Raw genomic sequence first — 18055 nt, 5'->3', positions numbered from 1 at the left:
GGGTCCAAGAGCAGTACTCCTCTCCAGAGAAAAAGTGATAATTATCTACTAAGCCGGAGATGCTACAGGGACTGTAGACTTGAGTGCGCCCAGAATCAAACTGTGAAAATACCTACCCATATCAGAGCTCACTCTCTATCCACAAACTATTTCAAAAATCTTTTGTCAGTATTTTCTCAAACTGAATTATTTCAGTCAAAAAGACATGGCTTCTAAACCAACTGTGACAGTCAAAAAGACGTAACTTATAAACTAAGGTCGGCTCCTCCTCTGTCTGAAACCCAATTTAGAAAAGAAATAATTTCACATTTTCTTGTTGTCTTTTTCAGGCTATAGTTTTAAAGACTCAGAGATGGGGAACATACTGTCAGATATTACTTAGCAAGAAAAAATTTGCGGTTGGTAATTTATATTTATTGGTTACATATTTATAATGTCAAATACATGCACACTTACAAGGCAGCAAGATATATCACAGAAACAAGAGAGGTAGTTTGTACTACCTAAGTCCATGTTCACAAATCCCTATCGTTTGTCATCCAGTAGCGAAGAATTCATTAGTTAGGTCCATTGTGTTGTTCTGACTATTAAAAGGTATCTGTTCATTTAAAATGGCAATCAATCTCTGTGAATTCTAATCATCATTAAATGATTTCTCTTCCTCTCTAATTTTTACTTTTATCATAGTAATCCATACTTTCACCAACTTATACTTGAATAACTAGGGAACTCTCGAATTAGGTGCCCTACCCTATCTCTTCTCATTTCTATTTATCTTGTACACGTCAGTCAGATTTATCTCCCTGAAATACATTTTTAATGTGTTACTTCACATATCAAGAACCTTAATTAGCTTCCTAATGCCGCTCACCTCAAGTCTAAACTCCTCAGGCTAGCTTTTTCAAGGCCCCTCAAACTTACTGTTGTTGCTCCTAACTGGAATGTCATCCCTCCTCCCCTGGGTATATCTAAGCCTACTCATCATTCAAGACCCATCTTCAACCTACTCCATGAAGTTTTCCCTCCCAGACCACTCTAATCCAGACAGACTTAGCGCAGTAGTCACTCAATTAGTCTTCTTTAACTAGAATACAGAAGTCTTCTGATGTCAGAAAGTATATTATACTTTCTAATTACATACTGCTAAATACACAAGTGTCGATAAATTGATAATGCTAGCCTGAACTGATATAAGTCTGCAATCAAGATAGAAATATTAAATATCTCTCCCCCTACAGCATATCTAAACATGTTAATTATGAACCATTTGTTACCCTCCAATTTTTAAAAAATTCTTTAGGTGTATAATTTTTCTCCTCAGTGAGACTGTAAAAACTGCTTAGGAACAACATGTAAACTTTATATAGTTCTTTATTTCCATCCCAGCACCTAATATAGTCATGTACAAAACTAGTAATCAGTAAATAGTTACTGAATAAATATATACCTTTTCTATTCACCAGATAAAAAATTAAAACATTTAAGATATTTTTCTTGGATTTATCATGACTAACTGAAAGTTCAAAATAAATGGAATACAAAGGACCTAACACTCAATTCAGTACTTAGGCCAGGACTACTTACAGATTTTAACTAAGTGCTATGAATTATTCTGAGATTTTTCAAGACTTTGCTATCCCCTGTGATAGGGCAAGGCAATTATTATTTTATTAGAACTCAGCAAACATGGCTAAAATGAGGTAGAATGCTGATTTCCTTTGCTGGCGTTAACCTTTACGACAAAAGCATCAGTTTTAGGTATCGGATTCTTGTTGGCTGAAACCTGGTGAGTGGGTAATAGAAAGACAATAAAAGGGCAGCACTGGAAGGAGAAAAAACAAGAGAATTAACACCGAAAGACTTGTAAGCCTATTCAAAGTATACAACCAATGCTATGGCCTTGAATCAAAGCTTCTTCCCATGGGAAGTACATTCCTTCCTGACCACTTGTATTGAATAATATACATCTTCAAATCACATTAGTAAATAGAAGAAACAGTGGTTTCCAAACATATTTAAGTAAATAAAACATACTTGGAAATTTCTACTCAAATCCACCAATGATTACTATCAAACAGTATAGTCTACATTACTTTTCGGCACCTCTGTAAAACACTTCATTCTAACTATACTAACCATGAAGACACCTAAGACTTCTTTTGTTTTTTAAAGACTCCTCTCTCTCAAGTTCTATCATGCTATACTCGATGCTCTGAGCCCACAGCTGGTCCGAATAATTCATCTCGACTCAACTTTGCTATGGATTAAGTTATTTTAGGAAGCTCCTTCTCATGAAATGCTAAAAATCCTATTTCAGACAGAATCAGAAAATATTTAAATCAACATTAACTGTCTTTAGCTCAAGACCGATAGATACATGCAAGGCTACAACAGACTGTCTCTTAAAAGTGTGCAGTACAAATGTTTTATTCCAAGTTTTTATTTTTACACTAACAGATTCTCTTATTTAGATAAAGGTAACTCATGTGACATTGTCTTATAAGTACGGTTTATGTCATATCAATTTTACGTTGCATTTTCTGGGATAACTTCTCAGAAGTTCAAAATAAATGGACAGACCCATGTGGTGTGCCCAGTCACAGGAATACAGAAAGCCTAACACCCAATTCAGTACTTAGGCCAGGCTACTTAAGATTACAACTAAGTGTTGATGATGCAATCAAAATTTCTGCCTTTTCCTTAATGACTAGTTAACACCAGCATACATGAGAATTTAGAGGAAACTTGGGCGCTGAGTATCATGATACAGTGATCTTTAAAAACACTCACCTTCAAATGACTACATTCTACGTTACACAGAGAACACAAATGTGGAAATATTCTTGGAGACGCTGCATAATAATCATTCATCATAGAAGGAGTTGGAAGTCTCTTCATCTTCTGGGCATCAGCATGTGAAAACTTTGGTAGCCATGATGCTTTCACAATCCCGAAGGGAGACTGAATGGGGATGTCAGCCTCTGACTGGTAATTCTTTTTACTTCCTCCCGATCCACGTACATTAGATGAATTAATGACAGGTTCACGTGGGATCCGATCTTGTTGGCTTACAGCTGAAATTAATTCCGATGAAAACGGTTGCTGGTTCATAGAAGGAGGAATCAGAGACTGACTCATTGTCTGGTTAACTGGCTGGCTAATGGATTGGCTGACAGATTTTACAGGTTCAAGGACTGACTGTCCTCCTGAAATGTGTAAGCCTGACATCTTGCTTCCACTCTCAACTGGGAAAAAGGACTGATTATTGGAGGACTCACTGGGGAAGTCCATCTGTCGAAACACATCTTCAACAGGAAACATAGAATTACATATCACATTTGGAGCGGGAACAGATGCAGAAATGCTTGGCTGTGACCGAAATTCATTCTTGACCTCATCAGTTGGAATTTCAGGATCGTAAATACGTACTTCAAGTGGATCTTCCGTGTAGCCGTATTTGCTTGCATGCCCATAATCAATCACATTACTCGAAACTGCCTCACTACCAAGTGTTTCTTTATTTCTGCTCTGAGAAGGTAAATTAGGTAATCGGCGCCCCATTTTTCGCATTCTTATATCCCTCAAAATTAAAGGCATATTTTCAGGAGTTAGTTGTTCATCAGGATAGCGACTGAGTTCTTCTAAGTCTTCATTAGATAATCCAAAACTTGCTAAGATACTTGAGGCACTCTCTTTTGTATAGCGGCTCTGTACTTTAGGACTCTGCTCTGTAACCTGCGTTACAGAACTCTGTTTCACTCCCACTGATGCAGACATATGAGGCTCATCATCCCACCGGCTACCGTGAGGCTTCCCCTTCTTTTGTTGTGCTTCATGAAAATCCAATTTTTCTTTGGTCAATCTTGGATCAGTTCGGTGTTGAGTTACCTGAACATTCATTCTCTGTGGTCCCATGTTCTGATAAGATTCATGGCCAGCAAATCTGTGTGGTATCCCACGGGCTCTCCCTGCTGGGTAAAATCTTGGAAGACCCATAGATCCAGGCCTCATAAATGGTCCTGGAGGCCTCATCCCAGAAGGGTTAGGTGCTCGTGGCCTCTGAAGTGGAAAGTTTCCTCGAGGATTAAACCTGGGTCTCGACATGGCTATTTTCAAGAAAGCCTGATTTAATAAAGTATAAGGTGGTGTTGAACTATGTGAGGCAACGGCATTCAGCTGCTGAAGCGCCAACTGAGTCTTAATCTGAGCAAAGTGCAAAGGAGATGGGCCCAACAGAAGTGGGTTTGCAATGCCCAGGTTCAAGGAATTCACAAGTGGTGCGAAATTTTCCAAGAATAACACAAAGCTGAAAGTTAAAACACAAATATTAGATCATTTTAACTCAAACTACTTCATGAAGTGGGTTCTACAGCCAGTGTAAAACATTTTGAAACAAAGCCATGAAACCATTCTGCATTTCATACACTTTTAGAGTGTTTATGAGGATTTTAAACTTTCCCCAAAACATTCTCTTCTTTTCTTTCCCGAATCCAGAACACAAACCCCAAACCTCAAGCCAGAGTTCAAGTACACTGTGTTGCACTGGGTGCTGTCCTAGGTGCTGAGCGGTAATTAAGCTCCTTTTAAAACTTCTTAGCAGTGTCCAAATCCTGCATGCCATTGGGGGATGGGGTGAGAATATACATTCAGTTGCTGTGGTCAGTAAGTTCTCAGAAGTTGTTTCTTTATCATCATAGATCTTTTTCCCCCTTCTTTTTGATTTTAGTGGAAAGGAATGAGTTCAGAATCATTCAATTTATTAAACATTTTTTGTCTAATGTGACAGTCATTATGGAGTTTTCAAGCCAAATAAAACATGATTCCTGCCAAAGTGCAAGCAATCTAACAAGAAAAACAAAATATAGAGTTTTTCATTATTACAACAATGCTAAAAAGCATCATAAAAGGATTTATTTCTGGAAGAGGTCATGAATGTTTGAGTTGAGTTTTAATAGGATGAGTATCTTCTAGAGTTTTGAGGGAACTGGGATAAGAGAGATTTCAGATAACAAGGTCTTACTAAACATGTGTTTATCAAATTTTTTAAAATGTAGAATAGCCTAGGTTAAGGCTTCTGAATAAAACACTGTAATAAGATGAAACAGCTTGCTGGAATGATTTAAAATTTTAAAACTAATTAAACTTATTAACTGCATGTTTCTGACAAAGCTATAAAATTCTGGACCAAGACAAAATATAGTTTCAGTTAAGACATGTGATTCTTCATTAACCCCAGGACTATTTAATAAAATTATCTATGAAGACAGAAAAAAAAAATTGCCAAGAACCTCTCTCCCTTATGCCAACTTTTAGCTACTGTTTTTACTGACTTTGGAACTTTCTCCCAAAACTATCCATTTTCAACCCTCTGTTCTCTACACCAATTCCTTTAGTCAATGAGCTCAAAAACATTTTATTCTCCATTTCTAAATAATCATAAAATTCTACATATTCCTGTCAATGTCTCTATATACTTTCCTTTTTCCTTTCACCACCACCACCACCCTACTGCAAGCTCTCATCACTCTATACCACAGCTGGCCTCCACCCCAATTCATTCTGTCGTTACTGATTAATAACCCTAAAACACTTTTTATTATCACTCCTCTACATACAAATCTTCACCACTTTACTGCTTCTCATAAGATAGTGTCCAAACTTGTCAACCTGGCATTTGGTATATAACCTAATCCCAATCTACCTTTCACACTTTCCTAGCCAATAATACTTAATGAAAATTTTCTGCTACAGCCAAATTGGTCTATTTGCAATCTCCTGACCACTTTCAACACATTCCATACTCTATTCATACCTACCCAGAATACTCCTAGGTCTCTGAATCAAACTCAATCTTCAAGATTGTTTCCAAGTCCCACCCCATAAGAATCTCTTTGATCATCTCCTATGGCACACATTAAGCTATTAATCTAATAAATGCAGTAATACATGCAATGTTCAAATTCATTTCTAAGCTAGTAATGTATCTCTATATGTCAGATGAGAAGGGTTTGAATTCTACCAGATTCACCATTTACTATTAAGATTTTGGGCAAGCTACTTAATCTCCAGAGCATCAGTTTCCTCATCTGTAAAAAAGGAAAGTATCTTCCTCTATGGATTATTGTTAAGGACTAAGACAAAATACAAATATGTAGTGTCTAACAAATGAGCTGCCCACTAAATGTTAGTTTCACGCTCCCTACCCTCATTCCACTGAGCAGGGGTCTTTCAGGCAGACAAGCCTCACTCCTAAGCATCAATATCTTTTTTTTTTTTTTTGCGGTACGCGGGCCTCTCACTGTTGTGGCTTCTCCCGTTGCGGAGCACAGGCTCCAGATGCGCAGGCTCAGCGGCCATGGCTCACGGGCCCAGCCGCTCCGCGGCATGTGGGATCTTCCCAGACCGGGGCACGAACCCGTGTCCCCTGCATCGGCAGGCGGACTCTCAACCACTGCGCCACCAGGGAAGCCCCAGCATCAATATCTTTTAATCTCTGCCTCTGCAGAGGGTAGCTAAATTTAGGGGGGCAAAAAGGGTAAGAGATGAGTAAAAGCAGAAATCATAAAAATAATTTCTATCTCTATTCACATACAACCTCTATCTTAACAGATTCAGAAGAATAGAGTTAAATCCCCTGAACACAAAACCTATCCTGGAAGAACTACAATATAATAGGTGCTCTGGAAGCCCAAAAGTAAAAGCAATCCAAAAAGTCAGCTGTGCTTTATAAAAGCGTTTTGAAGCAATTAATTCCTGCTAATGTCAATGTCTTAAAAAAAAAACAAACTCAAAATGCAAAAAGATCAGAAAAAGGCAAGCTTCCCAACTACACAATAGTATGCTCCAGTCTAAAGTTAACACTTTTTCCTTGGCTGTTATAAACTGAAAATCTAGTTATGCACATAGATTCGTTGATGCACTGGCATTTAAAGAATCAAATGTTGACTCAAGTATCTAGCAAGTGAAATGATGAATTTAGGATGTTCGTTAAAATAATCTAGAAAACAAAGGGTGCATGACGGCGGGAGTGAGGGGTGGGGTTTGGTGAGTGAGAAGTTAGATGAAGCACAACTGGCAAAAATATTTGTTGTGGAAGCTGAGTGACGGGTCCGAAAGGATTTATCACCTTTCCTCTCTACTTTTTTACATGTTTGAACATTATCAAAATAAAAAATTAAAGTGCTAAATATTAAGTATGACATTTTTAACAAAACAAAAAAAGGAGGGTGGAAGAGTATAAAACCAACGTAAGTTCATACTTCTCAATCTAATCTAATATTATCACACCAAAGTCTAACAAAAGCCAAAATCAGCTAATTTGCTATGATTAACAGGCAATGTATAAATAACATGCAGATTTAAGTCTAAAATCTCATCTTAGTTCATTTTCCCCTACATCATTTGTTCCCACCTGACTCAACTGACTTATTAGTTATTAAACAGTTGCATATTTCACTCTTTCTCTGTGTGCAAAAAAAACTATTTGTGAGACGAAAAAACTAAAATTAAGCAAAACAAGCAAAGGACTCTTGATATGAAACCCCTGATTAAGAATTAGGTTATGCCACACCAAAGAAAATAAACCCTCAGTCTTTTGAGAATGAAACTGATATAACCTAAAAACAATGTGATAAGAAGCAAGAACCAGGAAGACAAGGGTAAATTTGGCATTAACACCTGGAAAACAACTGAACAAATACAATTATAAAGCCTTCTTCACTTAACTCTAGGAGTTTTGGCCATAAAGAGGTTCCTTCACCTAATGGAATTTACAGAGATCCAACACATCAAATCATTAAACTAACTTGGAAAAATCTGAGTTGAGATCTGAGTTCTTAATTATTAACTCCTCTGAACACAACTGCAATTAAATAATACTTACCCTTTAAAATAAATTTTTATTCCTGATTATATAACAGATGTTTGTTAAAGAAAACAATAAAAAGTAGTAAATGACATGCTTACCAGTAAAAACCATTACCGACACTGAACTAATATTTTGATGTAATTTCTTCTAGTTTTGTGTAGGTGCATACATACATGGATGGGAAGGGGAAGAGGGTACACCAAACTTTATTGTATGAACTATGCTATTTGCTATTTTCAATCAACATTTTATTTTCTTATATTTAATGGTTTTCAAAAACAGGATATTTAATGGTCACAAAACATTCTGAACTCCGGAAGGATTATTATTTTGACAAGTAGCAGTTAAAAACTCTTTTCTATGTCCTAAACTAAAATATGCCACTCTGAAAAGAAATGAAATATTCAATAAAATGTCAACCATAAAAATTCTTTTAGAAGCATCTAGTAGAAACTGAGTTCTTGAGGCAGACATGAAGAAATGGTTTAACAGATTTTTTAAAAATCGCCATGATATCCCATGAGATATTTCTGAGATGTCCACTACCTGCTATTTTGATACAGTCTTTCAGATGGAAAGGAATCCTTAATTTTCTTTACAGATATTCATAAAGAAATCTGAAATCTAAAAATATAAAAGCATCATCAAAAATTAGTCAGCCAGATCATAATGGCTCCATTAGATTCATAATGAAAAGACTTATCAAACCTCATACCTGAACTTTATAGCACTTCACTGTTTAAAAAGCAATTTGATATCCGTTATCTCATCTGAGCCTTGCAACAACCCAGTGAGCAAGTGAATCCAAGTTTACAGGTTAAGTAAAGCCTTAGAACTAAGTGGCAAGGTCACAAATAGAACCTGTGACTCCTCTCAGTGTTCTTTGCATTCTGTATTCTAGATATATAAAATTTAAATTTTATAGCTTTGTTTTTTCTAATTATTAAAAAAGGCAATACATGTTCATTAACTCCCTCCCCCAAAAGAAAGAAAAATCATCCTCTTGACAAGCAGGAAAGAATTAAAAGTCTTCTATAGTCTTACCAGGAAGGGAAAATTACAATTAACATTATTTTCTAGGTATATACCCACATACTTCATTTGATACCCTGTGTTAGAGCAACTGTTTGTCTCAAAACATATAAAATCTACTTTCACACCTAAGAATGCAAGTATTACACTGGCCAGTTAACACTAGAGTACACGTCATTCTGTGCTTTTCTCAGTTTGACTGGTACTCAATCTTCAAATCTCCTCTAGTATATAGGTAGATCCACTCAGCCAACTCTTTTCTACCTTTAGTTTTGTCCCCTCATGTCTCACAAAAGGCACAAAAGTCATAATTCTGAAGGTGCCACGAGTACCATGCTGGATGTTAAAAATGCCAAAACGTGGTACACCTCAACAAAACTGTCAAAGAAACAGAAAGAAAAAAATAAGCAGAAAACTAGCAACATTGTTTTTATCATAAAGGGCATCATCAAACTTCACTGCTACCTGGAAGGATTGGTAACCATCATGATTTCAGACCTGAAAGGAAACGGAAAATCAACTTGCTAATAATGCACAACACCAGGAACAGATCACCATTAACAACCTTATATAGCAATGATTTAATAGTTATTATTTCCAGGAAAACAACTTTTTTGATAAACAGGATATGTGAGTATAATCAGATGCTTTTTTCTTTTTCAGGAATATGTATACTGCATACATAAATGGGTCTCTATAGACAACACTGTATTCCCACAGTAAATGATGCCCCCCTGAGATGTTCATTGGTGGTCCTGCTTATTACTTTGCTACCCTCAACAAATACATTAGTCCAAGAGAAACCACTAGGTCCAACTTGGAATAAAGAAATCTATTCTGGGATTTTTTTTTTAAACTAGAAATGAGAAAAATGGTGAATACTGATAAAATTCTGTTGTCAAAATGCTGTTGACAGCATACTCACTGTCTTAGTGAGAAAGCACGAATACTGAAAAAAGGAAAGCCAGTATAATAGGTAAGCAGGACCAAGAGGTAAATATAGTACTGAAGACATTCACTACCCAGTTCCAATTGTTCTTGAAGTCAAACTGCATTCCTACCCTTCTTGCCATTTGGTTGTTCACTTCTTTCATGAAGTGCATGAGCCAGAAAATGTTCCCGTCCGCCTAAAATGGGTTTCCAAAATCTTCAATTAAGCGTACCAAAATTATCTGGCCAAATGCCTTAAAATGCCAAATGCCTTAAAGTCTTTACAAAGTACAAAAGAGCATATATAATGTTACTTTATATAAAAAATGGAAATGAGAAAACACATGTATCTGCTTATGGTTACAAAAAGAAATATAGGTAGGATAACACAGAAAACAGGACTGAAAGGAAATAAATGGGAACCGTATTTCATGTAGTATGTCTTACTAAATAATTTTGACTTTCAGAAGCATGTCAACAAACTAAATTAAAAAAAAATTAAATCAAGGATGGGAAGAAGGAAAAAAGCTAAAACTGAAAGGAAACTAATTCATTTTTCAAATGAATACCATAACTCACTGAAGGGGAAAAAGAAAACTAAACTAAACTAAAAACAAGTAATTTATGAACCATTTGATTTATACACCCTCAGTTTTGGTGGAGCTAGGAGAAAACTGAGAACTTCAAACAAATTCTTACCCTTTTTAGTAGTTTGTTTTGTCTTTTGCTTTTTTTTTGCAGTGGTATGGATGAAACAATTCTTAAATTACTTAAGATATTATCATGGGATTGAGCATACAAGTAAATGTTTTGATAGTGCTGGGAACCAGGGTTCTCACTGTGGAAAACAAGATATATATATATGGAATAAGATAAAGCAAGAAAGAACTGGACAGTAACCACTGAGAAAACCAGGAGTCCATAACACCATACCAATCAATCATGTAAATGTAGAGGAAATGCTAAGTTGGAAAATCATTTTATAACCATCACAGTAAAGATTGGTTCAGGCAAGAATCATCCGTGCATGTTAAATCCTGAGTGAAATTTTGATGAGGAATAGGACATTTGCATGGTCTTAAAATATCTCTCCACAGATCAATTAGTTCAAGGGAGAAAAAACCTCAAACATTTTGACCAAACATGTGATCAAACATCATATTATCCATGAGGGACAGAGGGACTTCCTGCACCTCCAGATCTGATACCATGGGGGGGACAAAGCAATTTGATGTTTCTCTCCAGGGATGCATAATCTGAATCTATTCAAGAGGAAACATCAAAAAAATCCAAAATGAAAAATGTTCTATTAAAAAAAAAAAAGAAAGAAAATAGTATTCTTCGAAAATGGCAATTTCACAAAAAGATTAAAAGACTATAGAAATATTCCAAAGCAAGGAAGACAGAAACTGAAATCCTAGACTGATCCTGTACTGGAGGGGAGAAAAAACTGCAACATTATTGGGCCAACTGACAAAATCAGAATATGGTAAAAAATTTTATCAATATTAAATTTACTGAGATTGATAACGGCACTATGACTACAAAAGAAAACATCCTATTCATAGGAAATAAACTATTACACTAATTAACAAACTAATAAAGGGTAAAGGAACACAATACATGCAACTTACTCTCAAGATAGTTCAGGAAAAAAATAAGGGTGCGTGTGTGTGCATGCAAGCATGCAAAATGATAGATAAAAGGAAGGGAAATAGGGAACTCCCCCGTCAGCCACTTTAATTCATTCAAATAGTAAATGACCCAATACCAGGCTATCTAACACCTTAGTACTAGGTCAAAAAGGGACTATAAGCAAGTATGGCAACAGGCAGAAAGCTGGCAATGATAAAGAGCATCAGTTCTAAGCACATTTTTGTATTTGGCTATTCTTCTTCTGCAACATGTTCACTCCCTAACTATTGACTGTTAGTCAGGCCATTATGCAATCCATAATAATCTCATCTTTGGGGAAAATTCCACTTATCTGAAGATATCCACCCTGCTACAAGGGGTGCCAGCAAGTGACTTCATGCAAAATTGGGTAACTCCCATAAGTAAAATTTAACACTAACATAGCATAGTGTTTTTTAAGAACTTAGACCCTGGACTCAGTGCTTTAATTCTGATCCTGTTGCTTGCTAAAAATGTGAGCCTCAGCAAGCTGATTAACCCAAGACTCAGTATAACAGCACAGAATGTTGATGTGAAGAATGATTAAAATTATACCCCGTGACATGCAACAGATGCTCAAAAAATGTTAAGACAGTAAACAAAATGCTTTTCCTAAGAAGCAGGTAGTTGTTTGTTCCTTTTATTAAGATGTGGGTAATTTCTGAAAATTTCAACACGGTAATAGAAATAGAAATTAAATTAATACATGTATACACAGACACGTGTGTGGTGTATAAGAAACAGGGAGATATGAATACTGACTGAATCTCTGATATTAAGGAACTATTATTACTTTAGGTGTGATATGCATTTTTTTCCTAAATATTTTGAAGAAAAATTCTAAACTATAAATTGATGAATGATATGTTATGGGATTTGCTTAAAAATAACAGGATGGAGGGTAGAGACAAGATTGACCATTAGCTTATAATTGTTGAAGCTGGGTGATAGGTGAATCATTATAAAATACTCTCTGCTTTTGTGCATCTTTAAAATTTTCCCTAATAAAAAAAAATTTCTTTTAAGTGAAGAAATTCAAAAGAATACAAAGTTGGCAACATTCACTCATTAGCAAGAACAACAGGGAAATCAGTTGCAAGATTAATAAAATGAAGACTGTGGAAATAAGGCAAGAAAAAAGTATGAAAACTTAAGAATGACTATAACAATAAATATACTTTGTTATTTAAGGGGCTCAAAAGAGTAGAAAAATAATCCAAAATGTACGCATCCCAAGGTAAGCACTAAGAAAACATCAAAATATATGCACCTTAAAACCCCTTCTCCTATACTCCCTGAACATTTTTTTCAATACAAAGCCCATTACTCTTGATCCTCACTGATCGTAAGAGCTGTGTTTTATTTCTGTACTTCACCTTTTCCCTACCATTATTTCTTCCTTTCCATTTTTCTCTTATTTTCCATATACCTATCTTCCTTCCATTTTCATTTCAATCACAAATTTCAGACTACAGTAAATAAAGTTGAAGCAATGAAATAGTAAGTAAAGTTGGATACAAGGAGGGCTTATTGGCTTTAGCCACAAGTATAATTACTTTCAGTTTGGAGGATCTCTAAACCACCACATTTCAACATTCAGTAGCTTGTTTCCTTGCACAACAGCCCAAAATATATTACTGGGTACCCATACTGGAAGCACTGTTTCTCAGTATATAAAGCATTTTATTAATTATTTGGACAGATATTTTCCAAACCTTCACCAGTATACATTAAGTCACAGTAGAAAGAGCACGATTTGCACTCCCAAGGGCCTGTGTTCTTATCCAAACTCTGGCAACCACCACCTGAGTTCGTTCACTCAACGTGTGAGCATCTAATACATACCAGGCACTGGGACAGATACAAAGATGAACATAACAAACATATAAATAAATGGATACAATATATTTTGATGTTTATGTCAAGAGATGAACAAAATATTTTAATGAAAGATTATACGGGGGCTTCCCTGGTGGCGCAGTGGTTGCGCGTCCGCCTGCCGATGCAGGGGAACCGGGTTCGCGCCCCGGTCTGGGAGGATCCCACATGCCGCGGAGCGGCTGGGCCCGTGAGCCATGGCCGCTGGGCCTGCGCGCCCGGAGCCTGTGCTCCGCAACGGGAGAGGCCACAACAGAGGGAGGCCCGCATACCACTAAAAAAAAAAAAAAAAAAAAAAGAAAGATTATATGATCTTTCAGCTCCAAAATTCTATCAATTTAACCTAAATTCCTTTAAGCCTCTCCTTTTTAATTAAGAGGTAGTATCCACAGGTTGCAATTTTCTATTAAAAGATGCTGCCTAAGCACTTAAAAATTTGCAACAATAGTAACAGCTAACATTTATTAAGTACCTACTATGTGCCAAAGGATAGGGGCTTTTTATACCTTTTCTAACTTAATCCTCACAATAATCCCAAGCAGGAAGTAGTAGTATCACCATTTTACAGATACGGAAACAAAAGTTCAGAAAAACTAAAATAACTTACCCCAAATCTCACTCATACGATAAGAGGAAAACAGGGATTCAAAGCCAGATCTTCTGAATCCAAAGCCTATATTCTCTTTCCACTAAACTATTTGTCTCTCATTTTCTTTCACTACATAAAAAAAACTTCCAGAGATCACCTTCCTAAGAGCACCTAAGAGAAAATTTTTAAGACAGCCATGAAGTACAAAGTGATCACTGATTTTAAGTATTTTTTAAACCTGAGTTTATGCTGTATACACCCTCCATAACAAAATACAAGAGATTACAAAACTAAAATACAACCACTACTCAAGGTAATAGATACGTGTGACATGAAAACTAGTTAATAAAAACGAACGAGATTCTGTGGTTTCTTCCAACTGTTTTATCTTTACCCTCACTTGGTTCCAACACAATCAGGAAGGCCCAGCATTATTTCTGTGTATTAACATGTTAATTTCACATGATTATTTAAGTGTATATTACCGAGTATGAGAATATAAAGTGTATATGAAATGCTGTCAAATGGAAAAAGAATGCAACATAAGCCCAGTAAGTCTAGAATACCTAATCATCAACAATATTTAAAGCTATGTTGAAATAATGTAAATTATGCGTTCATTTTTCTGTAAAAAATTCATTAAACTCACTTTTTTTGCAAGTTGTTTTTCAGGTTACCAATTTTAACTGCAAATCTGAGCCAGCAAACATCTTTGAAAAATGAGTTAACCCTTTACAACAAATAAAGAAAAAAAATTTTTTGTGCACAATTCCGAAGCTGGTTAGAAAAAGAATTTAAATCAACATAAGTCGCCGGAACCTGCTAACAAATTTTTCTTCAGAACTCCTCCAGATTAAAATATTACCTTCCCCCCAAATTTTGCCTCAGAGCAAATTTTAAAATTAAGAGAAAATAGCTTGAGGCAGCCTTCGTTGTCTACTTCAACTAAACATCTTGTAATAATATGTCTCCCTTATTCACAGTTATCCATCCCAGACAACAAAAGATCTGTTTCAGACGTCCTCCAGGATTCTTGTATGTGGTACACATTCTCCCCCCACCTTGAACAGAACGGGGCCCAAGCTAGGAATCACGCAAAACTAAATCACTAACGATCCGCATTCTGGATTCCTCTGAGTAATTTGGAAACAAGTATAAGAGCAGTTCACGAGCCCTCGGTATCCCGCACAGGGGTGACACTCTCTTTGCTTTCAGGCCCGCATAAGGCAAGCAGAGGAAACCCGACCAGCAAAAGCTGCTGGATCGTAGATTTCCTCTTCACCCCAACTCCCCCTTCCCCAGCCCCAAACACAAACACGCTCTTCTCTCCACGCTTCTTGCACAATATCGCTCGCCAAAGGGCTCAGCTCGAGCTCCACCGCCTCTCTTCCAGGCCCGACGGGAATGGTTACTCTCTCCGCGATGCTCCCTCACCACCGCTTCCTCCGGCTGTCAGGCCTGGTGCGCTCTCGGCAGGCCCTGCGCGGATGGGGAAGGGGCCGCCACGGCCTTGCCCAAGGGCTGTTTTCGTTCCTCCGCCCAGTGCAAACGGCGTCAGGCGGCTCTTCCTGAAGTAGGGTCCTAGCACGGGCCCCGACCCGGCCCTCCGGGGGCAGTGCGGTGAAACGACGCGGTGGCGAGGCAGCCGAGCTCCCTTCCCATCCCGGGGGTCCCCCAACCTCCTCCCGCCCCCGCCGTCAACCCGCCGCCATTTTGTGCGCAGCCGCTGCGACACAGATACAATAGTCGGCCCGGATTGCAAAGGAAAGGCTCAGGACCCCCACGCTACGGACTCCCGCCTTCAGCCCCCTGCTCCCCACAAGGCAGCCGTCCTACCTATGCCAACCCGACTAACAGCCGGATCCCATTTGCGCCCCACACAGTTTAGACTCAGCCTCCAGTCTCGACGCCGAAGAAGCTACCGCCTCCAAAGAGCCGCACGCATGCGCGCCTGTCGAGCCTTTGCGAGCCCTCAGCTGCTCGCGGCGCCTGCGTACCGCTGGCGCCGCGCTCGCCCGGAGGCACGAGAAAGGGGCACGAGGAACTCGGTTCCGGAAGGGGGCGCTCTCTCGTGTGGCGTTCCAGGCCTCCCCGGCAAAACTCGGACACCGCTATCAGTGCCTCTGCCTGGTCTGTGCCCGTCCTGTATTGTCCTGTTCAAATCATGCGCATATGGGAGACCAGCATTGTCTCACCTCCATGAAGTCTTCCCTGATCATTTTTGCCTTCAATAATACATTAAAATACATAGTATTCATCTGGCATTTGATATCGTAATGCTTTGTATGATTAAGATTTCACCTGCCTTTATCCTCTAAACATAGATATACAAATACTTAATATTTCAATATCAAATCAATAGATATAAATTTGCAATGATGCGAGGTATATCATAGCCACTGAAAACGTCAGGAAATTTGAATTCAATGAAAGCTAACTGAGCTAAAACTTAACACCTGGAAAATCCTTTGAGTCGTTTCATAATAAAAATACCTACCTAATGTGGCAGATATTTTTTACCTTTATTTTACCGATTAAAAACCTTGGGTTGAGAGACTGAGTAACTTCTCAAAGCACCTCCACTACACCAACAAAAAAATTCAATCATTGGGTAAAATCTGGTAGAATTCACAAGTTCTGCCTCTTGGATACCATGCAATTCACATCACCTACAAGCAACTGCTAGTACCCAAGTAGATGCATTTCTTTTATTCACATTAAGCATAGAAAAGGCTGAAAGAAAAGTCTTTTATATCTTACCGGATTTTCTTTTCAAACTTAAAGTCCTGATAGAGGCAACAAGCCAAAAACAACAAAGAAAAAGCCAAGAAGCTCTTCCCAAACTCCAAATAACCAATGTCAAAGTGTGATTATTTCCTTCCATATATTTCTTTATAGTCATACAAACATACCCAAACGTGTTAATTGCATGTAATGGGAAATGTTCTTCATTCTTTTTTTCCCAAAGATTTACACGTTGGCCTGCTATTTACTTTCCTGATTGCTGACATTTCTCCAAGTAAACCATATAAATCCTCTTTTTTTAAAATAGTTGCATAAGATTCACAGTATGACTCTATCATTAATTATTCAACCTGCTGAACACTAAAGTTGTTTCAGTCTTTTTGATACTTACATTGTTTTATACAAACAGCCTTACCAACTATTATTTTTATTTCCAAAGGCAAGAATCCCAATAGTGAGACAGCTAGATTAAAGGACATGGATAGATAGATAGATAGATATTTAATTTTACTAGATATTGACAGAATACTTTCCAAAAAGCTTATACAAATTCCCACTGTCACTAAATATGTAAAAGAATGACCATTTCTCCGCAACCTCACTTCTCTTTCTAAACTGACGTAGTTTAAAAATCAATGGCCCTGTCTGCTTTCTAAGTTTGGTAGAATTCACCTTTGAAATATCTCTTCTGGTGCTTTTTCTATGGGCTGAACAACTTTGAACAACTTTCTCTAGATATTTTATGATATATAATTTCATTACAATTTTTCTCTCTCCTCCACAATCATTCCTACAATTTACATTCTCCCAGAAAAGCATCCATTTCATCTAGGTTTTCTAATTCATTTCCCTAGAGTTGGGCAAACTAACTTCTTAAATTCATTTCCTTTATGTTGCCCCCTTACATGGCTTTATTTCTATAGCACATATCACCTTCTAACATACCATATAGTTTATCTCTTATTATTTCTTATCTATCTCCCTTCACTAGAACATGAGCTCTATGTTAGGGATATTTGTCTGTTTTCTTCACTGCTTTATCTCTAATACCTAGAACGATACCTGGCACACAGTAGAAAATCAGTGTATATTTGATGAAAGGATGAATGACCCTGATGGGTAAAAAAAACCCTTTAATATTCTTTGCCGGTATTTCTAATGAGCTGATTGTCTCTTTTTTTATCAGCAGATGGTGCTTGTATATAAGGAATATAACCCTTTGTCAAATATGTTGCAATTGGTTTCTCCACACTGATATTTTGTTTCTGAGTGTCTTTTGCCATTATAAAATTTAAATGCAATCAAATTTGTCATCTATTCCTTTATGACTTCTAAATGGT

General features: G+C 37.2%; 1 protein-coding gene and 1 long non-coding RNA gene across 9 annotated transcripts in view; both read right to left on the bottom strand.

The window, feature by feature from the left end:
* ZNF638 (zinc finger protein 638) overlaps positions 1-18055 on the bottom strand; it is a 153203-nt gene that overhangs the window by 72210 nt on the left and 62938 nt on the right. For all 8 annotated transcript variants that reach the window (XR_008618916.1, XM_055089240.1, XM_028497208.2 and 5 more), the window contains exon 2: positions 2791-4306. Coding sequence is in view for 7 of the 8 variants with exons in the window: in XM_055089240.1 (XP_054945215.1) it covers positions 2791-4306 (1516 nt within the window). In the remaining variant the exon portion in view is untranslated. The remainder of the gene's footprint in view (positions 1-2790; positions 4307-18055) is intronic.
* On the bottom strand, positions 13844-15910 carry LOC129392651 (uncharacterized). Its single transcript, XR_008618917.1, has 3 exons — positions 15807-15910; positions 14620-14700; positions 13844-14141 (listed from the first exon to the last, which is right to left on the bottom strand). It is a non-coding gene; the product is annotated as an uncharacterized lncRNA (long non-coding RNA).

Source organism: Physeter macrocephalus, chromosome 12, assembly GCF_002837175.3.
Source record: "Physeter macrocephalus isolate SW-GA chromosome 12, ASM283717v5, whole genome shotgun sequence".
Taxonomy (NCBI): Eukaryota; Metazoa; Chordata; class Mammalia; order Artiodactyla; family Physeteridae; genus Physeter; species Physeter macrocephalus.
This window is presented reverse-complemented; position numbering and strand designations above follow the sequence as displayed.